Here is a 17212-nt window from a genome sequence, read left to right on the forward strand (position 1 = left end):
TGGACTGCCAGGCTTAAAGAAATCTTGACTCTTCAGTTATTGCTGTATGCTTTTCTTATTGATGGCAGTTTTGATTTTATAAAAATAAAATATACTAAAATAGTTACAGGAAACTACCAGTTGCAAACAGCTTCATTCCAATAACAGTATTAGAAGCATTTCACAAATGAAAATACCACTGCAGAAATAATATTTTTATGGCCATAGTTACTTTTTTACATTCATTTAGATCCTTATTGAGAAAGTAGTATGGCATACCATATATGAACTAGATAGTGAAAATTCTAGGGCTATGAGAAGGCTGATATTCAGCTTTTGATTTATTTTATATATATACATATATACCATGAACCACATATCTTTTGGATACTTCTACACACATCTCTCTTTTTTTTTTTTAACATCTCGTTTCTTTTTTTTTTTTTTTTTTTCATAACACCTGGAGCTCTAATTCATATATTTCAATGTCATAGGAAAATCCCTCTATGTAAAGAGGCTTCATAGCAAACTGAAATTTGAAAATTCTGGGGAGGAAGTACCTCTGAAGACCATTCGACTGATTGAGCCCCAGGTGAATGAAAGTAAAGTGCTGGCATCTCTTCTACCTTTCTTGAATGTAAAATACCAGAAAAATCCCATGCTTATTCACCTGGACATCACCTCTTCAGTAAGTGCATTGATTCTATACTATTTTAGTGGCCAAATAGCTAAGATTTTAGAAACACAATTTTAGGACATACCCTGTTTTATAGCTTAAATACATGGCCTATTATGTAGCTTAGACGTTATTGAATTTTTAATGTATTTAATTTGATTTTATTTTCAATTCCAAATGTTCTTACTCTTCCTCCTTCTCCCCCACCCACTGAGAAGGTAAGAAAAATAAAGCTTATTACAAAAATGTATAGTCTGCATTAGCTACCCCTGCCTTTAAAAAAAAAAAAAAAAAAGGAGGAAAAAGAGAAGAAAATATGCTTCTATCTTTACTCTAAGTCTATCGAGTCTGTCTTTGGAGAGATGACATGTTTTTTCATATATTCTTTGGAATTGTGGCTGGTCTTTGTGTTAATTGGAGTTTACTAAGTCTTTCAGAGTTTATCTTTGCATGTTATCATTAACATGTAAATTATTCTTCTTGTTGTTCATATAGTCTTCCCAGGCCTTCTTGAAACTATTCACTTTTTTATTTCTTAGAGCACAATAATATTCCTTCACATTATAAACCATGAGTTCAGCCATTTCCCAACATATTGGCAATCTTTTGGTTTCCAGTTCTTTGTTTCACAAACAGAACTATAGATTTTTTGAACATTGTTTATTAGAGAATGTTTTGTTTTATCATTGCCCCTTTTAATCTTTACTTGTTCCTTTTTTTTTTTTTATTTTTTTATTTTTTTTATTTAATAGCCTTTTATTTACAGGATATATACATGGGTAACTTTACAGCATTAACAATTGCCAAACCTCTTGTTCCAATTTTTCACCTCTTACCCCCCCTCCCTAAATGGCAGGATGACCAGTAGATGTTAAATATATTAAAATATAACTTAGATACACAATAAGTATACATGACCAAAACATTATTTTGCTGTACAAAAAGAATCAGACTCTGAATTATTGTACAATTAGCTTGTGAAGGAAATCAAAAATGCAGGTGTGCATAAATATAGGGATTGGGAATTCAATGTAATGGTTTTTAGTCATCTCCCAGAGTTCTTTTTCTGGGCATAGCTAGTTCAGTTCATTACTGCTCCATTAGAAATGATTTGGTTGATCTCGTTGCTGAGGATGGCCTGATCCATCAGAACTGGTCATCATCTAGTATTGTTGTTGAAGTATATAATGATCTCCTGGTCCTGCTCATTTCACTCAGCATCAGTTCGTGTAAGTCTCTCCAGGCCTTTCTGAAATCATCCTGTTGGTCATTTCTTACAGAACAGTAATATTCCATAATTTTCATATACCACAATTTATTCAGCCATTCTCCAACTGATGGACATCCATTCAGTTTCCAGTTTCTAGCCACTACAAAAAGGGCTGCCACAAACATTCGTGCACATACAGGTCCCTTTCCCTTCTTTAAGATCTCTTTGGGATATAATCCCAGTAGTAACACTGCTGGATCAAAGGGTATGCACAGTTTGATAACTTTTTGAGCATAGTTCCAAACTACTCTCCAAAATGGTTGGATTCGTTCACAACTCCACCAACAATGCATCAATGTGGCTCAGCAATTCTAAGGGATTTGCCTTCGTTCACACTGCCAGGTGAGGGGCAAAAATCAAGATTCAAACTCACAGAAATGAGCACGGCCAGGAGATCATTATATACTTCAACAACAACACTATATGATGACCAGTTCTAATGGCTCTGGCCATCCTCAGCAATGAGATCAACCAAATCAGTTCCAATGGAGCAGTAATGAACTGAACCAGCTACGCATTTATTAGGATGGCAGGAAATACAGATTTAGTAATTCTAACCGTAAATGTAAATGGGATGAACTCCCCCATAAAGAGGAGGCAGATAGCCGACTGGATCAAAAGTCAGAACCCTACAATATGTTGTTTACAAGAAACACATTTAAAGCAGGGGGATGAATATAGAGTAAAAGTAAAAGGCTGGAGCGAAATCTATTATGCTTCAGGTGAAGTCAAAAAAGCAGGGGTAGCCATCCTTATCTCAGATCAAGCAAAAGTAAAAATTGATCTAATTAAAAGAGATAAGGAAGGTAACTACATCCTGCTAAAGGGTAACATAAACAACGAAGCAATATCAATATTAAACATATATGCACCAAGTGGTATGGCACTCAACTTCCTAAAGGAGAAGTTAAGAGAGTTGCAAGAAGAAATAGACAACAAAACTGTAATAGTAGGAGATCTCAACCTTGCACTCTCAGAATTAGACAAATCAAACCACAAAACAAATAAGAAAGAAATTAAAGAAGTAAATATAATATTAGAAAAATTAGGTATGTTGGATCTTTGGAGAAAATTGAATGGAGATAGAAGGAATATACTTTCTTCTCAGCAGTTCATGGAACCTATTCAAAAATTGACCATATATTAGGACATAAAGACCTCAAAATTAAATGCAAGAAAGCAGAAATAGTAAATGCTTTCTTTTCAGATCATGATGCAATAAAAACTACATTCAACAAAAAGTTAGGGGGAAATAGACCAAAAAGTAATTGGAAACTAAACAATCTCATCTTAAAAAATGATTGGGTGAAGCAGCAAATTATAGATACAATTAATAATTTCACTCAAGATAATGACAATGATGAGACATCATACCAAAATTTGTGGGATGCAGCCAAAGCGGTAATAAGAGGGAATTTTATATCCTTAGAGGCTTACTTGAATAAAACAGAGAAAGAAAAGATTAATGAATTGGGCTTGCAACTAAAAAAAGACCAAATTAAAAACCCCCAATCAAATACTAAATTGGAAATTTACTTGTTCCTAATCCTCATTCTGTGTTTTTACTTCCTGTTTCTCTGATAGATTAAATATATTAGAATATCAAAATATTGTATGCATTCATCTCTTCTTTGACCAATTCAGATAAAGTAAGGTTCAAGTAGCATTCATTCCCTTAACTTCTTCCTTATTTACATATATTTCTTTTTTATATGTATAATAGCATTTTATTTTTCCTCATATACATGATAAAATTTTTAGCATTCATTTTTACAAGGTTTGTGTTCTTTAATTTTGTTTATGTATATATGTGTGCCTACATGTATGTATATACTTATATATAGTTTACTTTTCTAGTTGCGTATAAAACAATTTTTTTTACATTTGTTTTTAAAAGTTTGAATTCCAGATTCTCTCCCTTCCTTCCCCTTTACACCCCATTGAGAAGGCACATGTGAAGTTATATATGCATAGATTTCTAATTGTTTACTTTGATTGTGAGATGATTTTTCCTAATCTTATTCCTCCTTTCCCCAACCCTGATTGCACTCTTCTTTTCCTCCCTTTTTCTTCTTTCATTTTTCTTCTTAGCCTTCTGTCTAATTAGGCTCCTTTTGTGAGCTCGTTTTGAAACCTGATGGGTTTCGGAGAAGACATATTAGAATGCATTTTATCATTTTCCTATTTCTCTTGACTTCTGTATTTATACTTTCTATGCAGCTATGATCTTTTCTTTAGGGATATTTGGATGTTCTCTATATTCTCAATTTTGTTGAGTAAGTTATTTTTGATTGTAAGCTTGTTTTCCTTGCCTTCTGGGAATACCATATTCTAAGCTATTCCATCTTTAGTGATAGCTGGTAAATTGTATATGATCCTTAGTAGTGCTTTAGTATATTCTTTATTTCTGGCTGTTAGTGGTATTTTTTTATGGGCAATTTTCTTTCATGATTTCTTTGAATATGATTAGACTTGTCAGTACAATGCATCTCTCCTTGATGTATTTTTCAAATCATTTCTTTTTGTTATGATGCAACTTATATTTGTCTTCTGTTTTCATTCTTTTGACTTTTAAAAATTTTTTTTTGATTCATAGAGTAAAAAAAGTATACTATACTATTCCCTTTTCATTTTTTTCTTCCATAGATATTATTTTTTCTATTTTTTCATTTAGTACAGTAATTTTATTCATAAAAATATTTTTAACCCTTAAAAAACCCAAAACTCTTCATGTCTTTTAGGAGTTCTAATTGAATTTACGTATATTTCTTTAAACTTTTACTTAGCTTACTTAACTCGCCTTTAGCCTTTTTTTATACTTTCTACTTTTGGATACATGTCTTGGATGTCCCTGTCACCATAATGTCTCTTTGAGATGGGATTTGTTCTTTTCTTTAGTCATTCTTCTGGCCTAATTTCTTGACATCACACTTTATCCTAAAGCCAGAGACTTTGCACTTCCACAAGATATGTTTGGATTTATCTTGCTGTTACTTTCCCCCACTTGGAGTTTTAGTAGACTGTTGCTGGACTTGGTTATTGGCAGCTAGAAAGCGCTAATGGTTCAGAGTAACAAAACTGTATTCTTTTGACTTATAGGCTTTTATTAAGTCTAGCATTCTTGCACTAGTTGTTTCTTTAGTTTTAATCTGGTCTAGAATGTAGATATGAGACCTTACTTCTCTCCTAGGGTCCAAACTATGCAACTACTGCTTGCTTCTAAAGTGGGATGCTCTCAGTATATAGCCGAGTTATCACTCCTGAAATGTCACTGTTAGATATAGGTCCCCATCTCTACCTACCACACATCTGTGACCTAAAACTGAGAATTAGGGAACAAAATTTTGATTTGATACTTTTTTCCTTTACTCTACAGAAGTTTAGGCCCTTCTATGCTAGATGTGAGATTTCTTCTTGCTCTGGTGGATAGTCTTTTTTGCATTGGAATGCTCTTTGTGCCCTTGGCTAGAACCTGTTGCTTGCACACTTTTGTCTGTTACCCTGTGCCAACCTGGACTGGAAAAATTTCCTAATTAGGATGTCAAAAGATGTATTTTCTAGATCTGTTTGGGCGAGTGGGAGTTTGAGTGGTAGTAGAGCTTGCTGTACTTCTTTCTGCTACTCTTGTCATCTTAGTTTCACCTCTTTCATAGTTTCTTTAACCCATGTGATTATCTGTATCTTTAGGTACAAACTGGAATTTGGGAATTTCTTTTCAAACTTCTGATTTTACAGTACCTTATGGATACGAATGGGAAAATGTGGCCTCGACATAAGTGCCATTTATATGTCATTGAAATCTTGGAAGTGATTTCCACAGTACCAAAGAGATCATCAAAGTTGGTAAGTATCTAATTTTATTAGCATTACTCTAACAGGGCTTGATTCTCTCTTCCAAGTCTGATTGTGTGTTAGGGTTTCCTAATTCTTTTTTTTTTTCCCCTGACATTTGCATTTAATAGGTATGAAATGAAAAAAATGTGCAGGGAATATGTTAGGGAATTTCAAAAACCCAAATATCTTTGTTCTTGAGTATTTATAAACTGAAATTTCCTCTGTTTAAAAATATCTTGGTCCTAATTTCTTTTGAGTTTTGCATATTTAGAATTTTTTTATGTTTACATTGAATACCATGCTGTGCTTAGGATTCTAAGGTGTTAGTCCATTAATAAATAGATAATATAGGATTCAGATTTCATCAAACCAGCTAAGATCTATTAGGAACTTTAGTTCACTGGTTTTTTTTTTTTTTGCTGAGGCAGTGGGGATTAAGTGACTTGCTTTGGGTCACAAAGCTAGGAAGTGTTAAGTGTCTGAGGCCAGATTTGAACTCAGATCCTCTTGACTTTAGGGCTGGTACACTGTGGCTGTCCTGAGCATGTCATTTTCTAAAGGAAGTTTCCACACTCAAATTCCCTGTATTGTGAACATTGTAGTTGCAGAAAACCCCATGGCTTCCTCTACACTTCTGCATGATACTTCTCCCCTTTTAATTAAAAAAAAAAAATGAAGTAGAAGTAAAATAATATTAAGGGACTTTTTGAAAGCTACTTAAGTTTTAAACATTTAATTTCTGCATTTTTTCTTTTTTCTAGAATGTACATGGCCAACAATTCAGTTTTCTTGAAATCTTCCCAAAAGTCACATGCAGACCTCCCAAGGAAGTAATGTGTATGCCTTTGATTTCTTCTGTAAGTGAAATGGAACCAAGAATGGATCGAGAAGAATTCTGTAGTGAATCCTTCCAGAGACCTTTCCAATATTTAAAAAGATTCTACCAAGGCCAAAACCTTGATATGTTTCAATATAAACCAGGTTCCATTGAAGGGACCCCAGAAGAGTGCCTCCAGCAGTTGCTGATACACTGTGGTTTGATGGATCCTTCCTGGTCTGAACTTCAGAACTTTTCTAGATTTTTGAATTATCAACTCAGAGACTGTGAAGCTTCTCTCTTCTGTAATCCTGCCTTTATTGGTGATACTCTGACAGGCTTCAAGAATTTTGTAGTCACATTTATGATTCTTATGGCCAGAGATTTTGCAACTCCATCACTCAACATTTGTGATCAAAGCTCAGAGAGGCAGATCTTTAGTATGGATGGTGTCCATGAAGAAGACATTGCTCCTTTCTGTCTCCGAAAGAGTTGGGAATCAGAGCCTCATCCATATATTTTCTTCAATGATGACCACACATCTATGACATTTATAGGCTTCCATCTTCAACCCAACCAGAATGGTGGCATTGATGCTTTCAGCCACTTGGATGGAAAAATTATCAAGAGAAATGTCATGACACAGGAACTGTATAAAGGATTACTCTTTCAGAGGGTACCCTTCAATATTAACTTTGACCAGCTACCCAGAAGTAAGAAACTTGAAATACTTTGTATGGTTTTGGGAATCCAGTGGCCCATGGACCCTGACGAGACATATGAGCTTACTACAGACAACATCCTCAAAATTCTTGCCATTGAGATGCGGTTCCGATGTGGGATTCCTGTCATAATCATGGGAGAAACTGGTTGTGGCAAAACAAGACTTATTAAGTTCCTGAGTGATCTGCGGCGTGGTGGAATTGATGCTGAGAACATGAAATTAGTGAAGGTCCATGGTGGGACTAGTGCAGCAACAATCTACTCCAAAATCAGAGAGGCAGAAGCAGTTGCTCTTGTTAATAGAACCCAGCATCAATTTGATACTATCTTATTCTTTGATGAGGCCAATACAACTGAGGCTGTTAGCTGTATCAAAGAAGTTTTGTGTGACAACACAGTGGATGGAGAGCCCTTGTTTGAGGACTCTGGGTTGCATATCATAGCAGCATGCAACCCGTACCGAAAGCACACAGAGGAAATGATCAAACGTTTAGAGACTGCTGGTTTGGGATACAGAGTTAAAGCAGATGAAACTGTGGAAAAGCTTGGCTCCATTCCTCTGAGGCAGTTGGTTTATCGGGTTCATGCTCTCCCCCCAAGCATGATTCCCCTGGTATGGGACTTTGGGCAACTAAACAACACAGCTGAAAGACTTTATATTCAACAAATTGCCCAAAGACTTAATTCAATGGGAATTACTCAGAAAGATATTCATGTGATCACAGAGATACTTTCTGCTTCCCAGAGTTACATGAGGAAAAGAGATAATGAATGTAGCTTTGTCAGCCTCCGAGATGTGGAGCGTTGTGTGGAGGTTTTCAAATGGTTTTATGGCCATAGTAAATTGCTCTTAAAGAAACTGAATATTTTTCTCCGAGAGTCAAATGTCCACAAAAACAATTTTGAGAGAGATCCTGTTCTATGGTCATTAGTGTTGGCTATTGGAGTGTGTTATCATGCCTCTTTGGAAGAGAAGGAAGCATATTGGGAAGTTATTTGCAAGCTTTTTAAAGGGCCTTATAGTGACATAAAGACAGTTCTGGATGAAATAAGTCAAATACAGGATCTCTTTCTCAGTGGTGTACCTCTAAGAAAAACTATAGCCAAGAATTTAGCTTTGAAGGAAAATATATTTATGATGGTGATATGCATTGAACTCAGAATTCCTCTCTTTCTGGTTGGTAAACCTGGAAGCTCCAAATCACTTGCTAAGACAATTGTAGCAGATGCCATGCAGGGACAGGCTGCTTACTCTGAACTCTTCAAGGAGCTGAAACAGGTCCATTTGGTGTCTTTCCAGTGCAGTCCACATTCAACTCCCCAGGGAATCATAGGCACCTTCAAGCAGTGTGCTCGCTTCCAACAAGGGAAGAATCTACAGGAATATGTTTCAGTGGTGGTCTTAGATGAAGTTGGGCTAGCAGAAGATTCTCCCAAAATGCCACTGAAGGCACTGCACCCCCTTTTGGAAGATGGTTGTATTGATGATGATCCTCTCCCACATAAAAAAGTTGGCTTCATTGGTATCTCCAATTGGGCCTTAGATCCTGCCAAGATGAACCGGGGTATTTTTGTTTCACGTGGCACCCCCAACAAGAAAGAACTTATTGAAAGTGCCAAGGGAATTTGCTGTTCAGATTCACTTATTCAAGACAAAATTAAAGATTATTTTGCATCTTTTGCTGAAGCTTATGAAGTAGTGTGTGAGACCCAAGACAAGGAATTTTTTGGTTTGCGTGATTACTATAGTCTCATCAAAATGGTCTTTGCTATGGCTAAAGCTTCTAATGAGGAACCTACCCCTCAAGAAATTGCACAAGCAGTCCTTCGAAACTTCAGTGGCAAGGATAATATTGATGCCTTGGATACTTTTACAGCCAAGTTACCAGAGGCAAGGTGCTTTGAAGAAATCAGCACCATTTGTCTCATCTGGCAGAACATTTATGGTGATAGTCAGACTAACCAGCAGGCAGATGTTGAATGCCGCTACTTACTTGTCCTGACCAAAAATTATGTGGCTCTACAGATTCTTCAACAGGCCTTCTTCAATGAGAACCAACAGCCAGAGATTATCTTTGGCTCTAGTTTTCCCAAGGACCAAGAGTATACACAGATATGCAGAAATATCAACCGTGTCAAAGTCTGCATGGAAACTGGGAAAATGGTTGTGCTCTTAAACCTGCAGAACCTGTATGAGAGTCTCTATGATGCTCTTAATCAGTACTATGTTCATCTTGGGGGTCAGAAATATGTGGACCTTGGTTTAGGAACTCATCGTGTCAAATGCAGAGTTCATCCTGACTTCCGCTTGATAGTCATTGAAGAGAAGGAAGTTGTCTATAAACAGTTTCCCATCCCACTCATAAATAGGCTAGAAAAGCACTACCTGGATATCAATACTGTCTTGGAGAAATGGCAGAAAACTATTGTGGAAGAACTCCAGACATGGGTGGAAAACTTCATCAATGTGAATGCAGACCAGCCTTTTGCCAAGCATAGTTACAGCCCTTCTGATGTGTTCATTGGTTACCATTCAGACACATGTGCTTCTGTAGTGCTACAGGTTACCAATAATCTGAAGCAACAGGAGTTGACTGATGAAATTTATGCCATGGTATCTGATAAAGCCAAGTACATGCTTCTGAATTGTGCCACACCGGATGCTGTGGTACGACTATCCAGTTCCAGACTGGGATCATTTGCTGCAAAAGCTCTTGCACAAAAATATTATTGTGATCAACAACATGACTCCTTTGCAGACTTCCTTCAGGACCATCTCCAAAGGATGGAATCAGGGTGTAGCATTATCTTCACAGAGGTGACATTTTCTTTTTAAATTTCCTTTTTTATGAATCTTAAGTTTAAGGAATTTAGATAAATTTCAAGTCAGTTTATGGCCCCAGTTGATAGTTAAGGTTTGTACTTCAACTCTATCTTAACTACCAGAGAAGCAGTGTGATTAGTGGATATAGTTTTAGATGTTAAATTGGATAAACCAAGATTCAAAGTGTACCCCTATACTGACCAAGTCCATGGCAGTTAATCTTCCTGAGTTTCATCTCCTCATTTATAAAATGAAAGGACTGGACTAGATGGACTTTAATGTCTCTTTTAGCACTTAAATCAGTCATGCTGTGATCCATATTCTTGGGATATGTATTGCATAGAGTCTTCTTTTTTGAATATCTACTGTATACTAAGATCCTGAGTATCTTCTATTTGTAGTTTAAAAAAATACAAATTTATTCTTAGGTTCTTGGTAAAGGCTTAATTAAATTATATGAAATTTATGCATATTTTCTTGTTCTCAAAATTTAAAAGCAGTTATTTTTATTTTATGTATAAATGCATGTATATAAATATATATGCATAAATAAATACTATTTGTAAAAAACAAACAAACCTATTTCCTCTATTTTTTCAGATCACTACTTTCTCTAGACTACTGACTAGTCATGATTCTGAAACATTAGAGACTGAATTACAGGGTCTAGCTCAAAAACCTAGAATACTCTGGCTACAGCAATTTGATACAGAATATTCATTCCTCAAAGAGATCCGGTGAGTATCCCACTGTTTATTGTCATTGCAACTTAATGCTTGACTAGAATGATTTCTGGAAGTGTCCCCAGATATGCTGGAACATAGGAAACATTAATTAGGAAAATAGTGATACTATAACATTCTTTCCATTGCTATTACCACCTAGAAGTTAGTAGCAATCATAAAAATGCTTCTCGAAGATAGTTACTTTGTGGTATCAGGGAATATCCCTAGAATTTTACTGCTCTCATTTTTCTGCTCCAAAGTCCATTGCTTTAGTTGTGCTGCAGGTGATTCCTTTTCCAGGGCTGAAATTTTAGAAAATTTTCTTCTTTTCTAGGAACAGCTTGGATATTACAGCTGGAAATAAAATCCTGATTATTCAGACAGATTTTGAAGATGATCCTAAGAGTGCTCAACTTATTGCCTCAGCAAAGTATGTTTACATGTTTGGGAATATGGGAGCCAGTTAAAAGGGTTAAGCTCATTAGATCAATAACATCTTTTTTTTTTTTTTTTTTAACTAATAACATTTCATTAATTTTCTGAAGATGATGAGGAGCTTGAAATTTAGGATTTTGTTTGAGAGAGGAAAGATGGTAACTTGGAATAAAATTGCTAACCAGTGTACCAGGGATAGATGGTGAATCTATGAATTGAATTCCTTGAAGTCCATTTTTGTATTTTTTTTCATTGATAGATATTCTGCTGTAAATGAAATCAACAATTTGCTGTTAGACAAAGGCCACATCTTTGTCTATTTTATCACAAAACTATCTCGAATGGAAAGTGGAGCTTCTTATGTAGGATTCCATGGAGGTAAGGCTAGAGACAGTACTTAAAAATAATATTCTTTCACATAATTTGTAAGTAGTTTCTACATACATCTTTTCTCCTTGTTGAACATTTCTATTTGGATTCTGATTTTTTTTTTCTCACATATTATAAAAATTTTACTTTGCTAAAGAAAATTAAGTTTGCTTGCAGTTTGGAATTTGCTGGAGAGAGAAGAGGTGATCACTTTGGGTTTAGAATCAAAGAATCAATCAACAGACATTCTTCTCTGTGCCAAGTGCTGTGTGATTTGAAATACCAAAAAAAAAAAAAAAAAAAAAAAAAAAAGTAAAACAGCCCTTTCCCTTAAGGAGATTACATTCTCTTAGAGAGAAAAGCTTATATACCTAATAGGTTATACAAAATGATAAGGTATTTTGGAGGATCTAGGAAAGACTGAGCCTAGAGGGAAGTAAGGGATTCTTAAAGGTGAAAGGAATAAAGGAGTTTGTCCTAGGTATGTGTGTCAGCTAGCGCAAAGAGGTTAGGAATGGGCTCCCATTTTTATGGTTGTCAAATTATATAAAGTATAAGACTGGAAAGGTAAGCTGTGAAGATTGGGAAATAGATATTTTATCTTAGAGATGACATGGAACCACTGAAAGTTGAATAAGGGGTGACAGTCAAAATTACACTTGAGGAAAATCACAATAGCAGCTGTTTTGAGGATTGGAAAGATTTGTGGATAGTGTATTGAGTCTGGAATCAGGGACATCTGAATTCAAATTTAGGGTTAGATATAGTTATGTGATCCAGGCAAGTCATTTTAATGCTGTTTGCTTCAGTTTCCTGTAAAACGGAGATTATAATAGCACCTACTTCCCAAGGATGTTGTGAGGATCAAATGCAATAACAATTGTAAAACACTTGGCATGTTATCTGGCAAATAAATTTTTAAATGATGCTAGATAAATATTGGTGCTATTGTTGTTGTGTTTTCATTGTTGTTGTAAACTAGTTAGGAGTTAGAAACTAGTTAGAATGCTATTTTAAAACCCAGGGACAAAAGTGAAGAGGATCTGGACTAGGATGCTGACTATATTAGTGGCAAGAAGACAGATGTGAGAAATGATACAGTAGGACTGGAAGTGATATTTACAACTGATTGTAGGGTGAAAAAGAGTGAGGAATTGGGAATGACAATAAGATTGTGAACCTGAATGCCTGAAAAACATCATCATGATCTTGAAATAAGATCAGCAGCGACTTTATTCTTAAGAGATACTAGTTTGACTAAGTTTTGACTACACATTTATGTTTTGAGTGCTTTATGTAATTTCTCATATTTCAAAGTATCATTCATATAAGAATTCATTCCTACAAAAGTGAGGCAAATTGATATAATTGGGTCAATTTAAAACTTATATATTAAAATTACTAATAATATTCTCTTTTGAGGAGGATTTCTCCCCCTCAGGAAATAAAATGCTTGTACTAAAGAAAGGAAATGAGGCAATTTTGGTAGAATCATGAGTTCTATTTAGGACATATTGGATTTGAGATACCTATAATTTAAAATAATTTAATAGGCAATTAATGATGCTTACCTGGGGCTCAGAAATGTTTAGGCCTATAGATCTATGAGTCATCTCCATAAATGTGATATTTAAATTTATGTAATTAGATCATCAAGACATAAAATAGAGCAAGAGAGAATAGAAAACAATCCAGGCCAGAGCTTTGGGGGTATACACACAGATAGGAGGTGGGCTATGAAGGATGATTTAGCAAGAGAGACCAAGAAAGGAGGATTTTTCACATAGTAGGACAATAGAGCAGTGTCATAAAAATCAGATGAGAGGGCATCTAGGAACATAGCATGTCAAATGTTGCATGCATATATTTTTGTTCAGTTATGTCCAACTCTTTATGACTCCTTTTGGGTTTTCTTGGCAAAAAAAAAAATGGTTTGTCATTTACTTCTCCCACTTACTTTATAGATAAAGAAACTGAGGAAAACAGGATTAAGTGACTTGCTCAGGGTTTCACAGCTTGTAAATGTCTGAAGCCAGATTTGAATTCAGGAAGAGGAATCTTCTTGACTCCAGGCCCTATACTGTATCACTTATTTTCCTAATCTCTAGCAGGGTTATTAAGAAGAAACAATCCCAGAATTGGAAAAGACTTCAGATGCCATTTAATCCAATCTTATTCCTGATCAGAAATCAGCTATTTAGTGTACCAAACAAATTTTTATGCAACCTTTTCTTGAAAAAAGTCTTATGGGACAACTTGCTATATCCTGAAATAGACTGTTCTACTTTTGGTCAACTCCAATTGTTAGGAAGTGTTTCTTTTTTTTAAACTTTGATCTGCTTCTCTTCAGCTTCTCCCTGTTACTCCTGGCTGTGCCTTCTGAGGTTGAACAACACAAGTCTAGTCCCTTTTTCATGTGACAGTTCTTTAAATTATCAGACAAGTATCATACTCTCCTTAAGTATACTTTTTCCTGGCTAATCAGTCCCATATTTTTTCAGATGAACTTCTTTATCTATAGCACTGAAGACCATTTTTTTTTTTAATTTAATAGCCTTTTATTTACAGGTTATATGCATGGGTAACTTTACAGCATTAACAATTGCCAAACCTCTTGTTCCAATTTTTCACCTCTTACCCCCCCACCCCCTCCCCTAGATGGCAGGATGACCAGTAGATGTTAAATACATTAAAATATAAATTAGATACACAATAAGTATACATGACCAAAACGTTATTTTGCTGTACAAAAAGAATCAGACTCTGAAATATTGTACAATTAGCTTGTGAAGGAAATCAAAAATGCAGGTGTGCATAAATATAGGGATTGGGAATTCAATGTAATGGTTTTTAGTCATCTCCCAGAGTTCTTTTTCTGGGCATAGCTAGTTCAGTTCATTACTGCTCCATTAGAAATGATTTGGTTGATCTCGTTGCTGAGGATGGCCTGGTCCATCAGAACTGGTCATCATATAGTATTGTTGTTGAAGTATATAATGATCTCCTGGTCCTGCTCATTTCACTCAGCATCAGTTCGTGTAAGTCTCTCCAGGCCTTTCTGAAATCATCCTGTTGGTCATTTCTTACAGAACAGTAATATTCCATAATATTCATATACCACAATTTATTCAGCCATTCTCCAACTGATGGACATCCATTCAGTTTCCAGTTTCTAGCCACTACAAAAAGGGCTGCCACAAACATTCGTGCACATACAGGTCCCTTTCCCTTCTTTAGAATCTCTTTGGGATATAAGCCCAATAGTAACACTGCTGGATCAAAGGGTATGCACAGTTTGATAACTTTTTGAGCATAGTTCCAAACTACTCTCCAAAATGGTTGGATTCGTTCACAACTCCACCAACAATGCATCAATGTCCCAGTTTTCCCACATCCCCTCCAACAATCATCATTATTTTTTCCTGTTATCTTAGCCAATCTGACAGGTGTATAGTGGTATCTTAGAGTTGTCTTAATTTGCATTTCTCTGATTAATAATGACTTGGAGCATCTTTTCATATGACTAGAAATAGTTTCAATTTCTTCATCTGAGAATTTTCTGTTCATATCCTTTGACCATTTTTCAATTGGAGAATGGCTTGATTTTTTATAAATTAGAGTTAATTCTCTATATATTTTGGAAATGAGGCCTTTATCAGAACCTTTGACTGTAAAAATATTTTCCCATTTTATTGCTTCCCTACTGAAGACCATTTTCAAAGCTAATATGAAACCACCAGTGACTACTATTTAGGTCTAGCCATTTGACAATTTCTTAATCTACTTAGCTCTATTGACATTTACTCCATATTTCTCCATATTGGAGATTACTCCAATCTTCTCTACAAGAACTAGTAGTCTTTGTCAAATGCTTTTTTTCCCCCCAGACTGAGCTTATCAGAAAAAGAAATGTTTAATATGACATGATCTGTCATAAGTAAAAATGTGCTGGGTCTTTGTGATCACCATTTCCTTTTTTGGTTGTTCATTAACTATCCTTTTAAAATTTACCATCCCTTTGTTTCCAGAACTAAAAATCATTGCCTAATGATTTATGGCCTCTACCTTCTGTTTTTTGGTAAATTAGAACATTTGCCCCACTCCAGGTCTAAAGTACTATTATAATCTCTTCTGTGGTATTTTGAAATCACTGATAGATGTGTTCTTTGCTGGAAGAAAAAACGATACATCAAACCTTGTGTTATACTAAGGGCACAATTTCTTGATCTGTTTCTGGATTAACTTAAGAATTTTACCTGAAATCATATGAAAATATAATTGAAGAATGTTAACATCCATCACAGAATACTTTGATTAACAGTGCCAGTGGGCTTCCTGGTGGAGGTCTGTGGACAAAGTATCTGAGTAGAAGAAGGGGCATATAGTTGGTTATGGACATAGTAGCATTATGTTCCAGATTTAAGTAAGCCAGTCTATTGGGTGGTAAGGCTACCTAATGTAGGTCATCACATCATTCAGACTTTTCAACTCACTTTTATGTACATAGTGAAGAAGAGAAAAGATCAGTTATTGTATAAAATCAATTAGTTTCTATTTTTCAGCTTAATATGACTGTGTTAGAGATTTTACCAAAGAAAGCTTTAGAAATTGGAGCATTTTTGGTCTACATTAAAGCTCAATTTACATGGTTGGCAAAATAGCTGTTTTATACTAAGGACATTTCAAATCTTATAAAACAAAACCTAGAAAGAGAAAAAAGATGATATTGGGGAACAACGTAGGCATAGCAGTTATAAATTCTTCTACATGGAAAAATGTAAAAATTTAAGAAAGTGTAATTATAATTATAAATGAATGAATGACAAAACATTTATTAAGCACTTAATATTTAACAGGTAATGTGTTTGATAAAAGTATAGGTCAATAACAAATCTACTTACATGAAACATTATAGCAAAAGTTGTCTTCAAATGTTAAGTCTCTAGCCAGTTCTCACCATTAATTGGAAGAAAATGCTGGAACCTCTAGTCAAAAAAATTTTTTTTATAATGATCTGGCACTTAACATGGAAAGCTAAATGGAAAATGATATGCTTTCTTAACCTATAGTTACTTAAGACCAGTCACTGACACCCAAAATCACTGTCACTTAGCAGCTCCATGTTGAAGAAATGTGCATCTTATCTTGTCTGTTGCAATCAGAATCTCTGATCACAGCAAAACACTATTTTAGTCTAATAATTATCTTTGAAAGCATTTTAACTAGATAAGGATAACAATAAATCTGAATTTCTGGTACCAAAAAAAAAAAAAAAAGCGCAAAGATCACTGCCAGTTCTTTTAGTATCCCGAGTTTTAGGTTATTCTGATTAGTACTTGTATAAGGAAGAATCATGTTTCTGCTAATTATGCAGCTGCCTTACTAGCCACTATGCTATGATATCACATTGATATTTAGTTTATTTTTTTAACTTTAAAAAATTATTTTTCAATTTTAGTGTTATTTTCAGTTCTGGTTTCTCTTCCCACTCTCCTCTCCACCTATTGAGAAACAAAATACAAATCCCCTTATCAATATTAAGTCATGCAAAACAAATTTT

At 35.0% G+C, this 17212-nt stretch overlaps 1 protein-coding gene across 1 annotated transcript in view; it reads left to right on the forward strand.

The window, feature by feature from the left end:
* The window catches only part of RNF213 (ring finger protein 213), a 174073-nt gene that overhangs the window by 97912 nt on the left and 58949 nt on the right, over positions 1-17212 (forward strand). Inside the window, 6 exon segments of the mRNA XM_031965590.1 lie at positions 474-667; positions 5613-5768; positions 6521-10117; positions 10724-10860; positions 11183-11278; positions 11543-11661. Of these exon segments, the coding sequence (XP_031821450.1) occupies positions 474-667; positions 5613-5768; positions 6521-10117; positions 10724-10860; positions 11183-11278; positions 11543-11661 (4299 nt within the window).

This window comes from Sarcophilus harrisii, chromosome 4, assembly GCF_902635505.1.
Source record: "Sarcophilus harrisii chromosome 4, mSarHar1.11, whole genome shotgun sequence".
Lineage (NCBI taxonomy): Eukaryota > Metazoa > Chordata > Mammalia > Dasyuromorphia > Dasyuridae > Sarcophilus > Sarcophilus harrisii.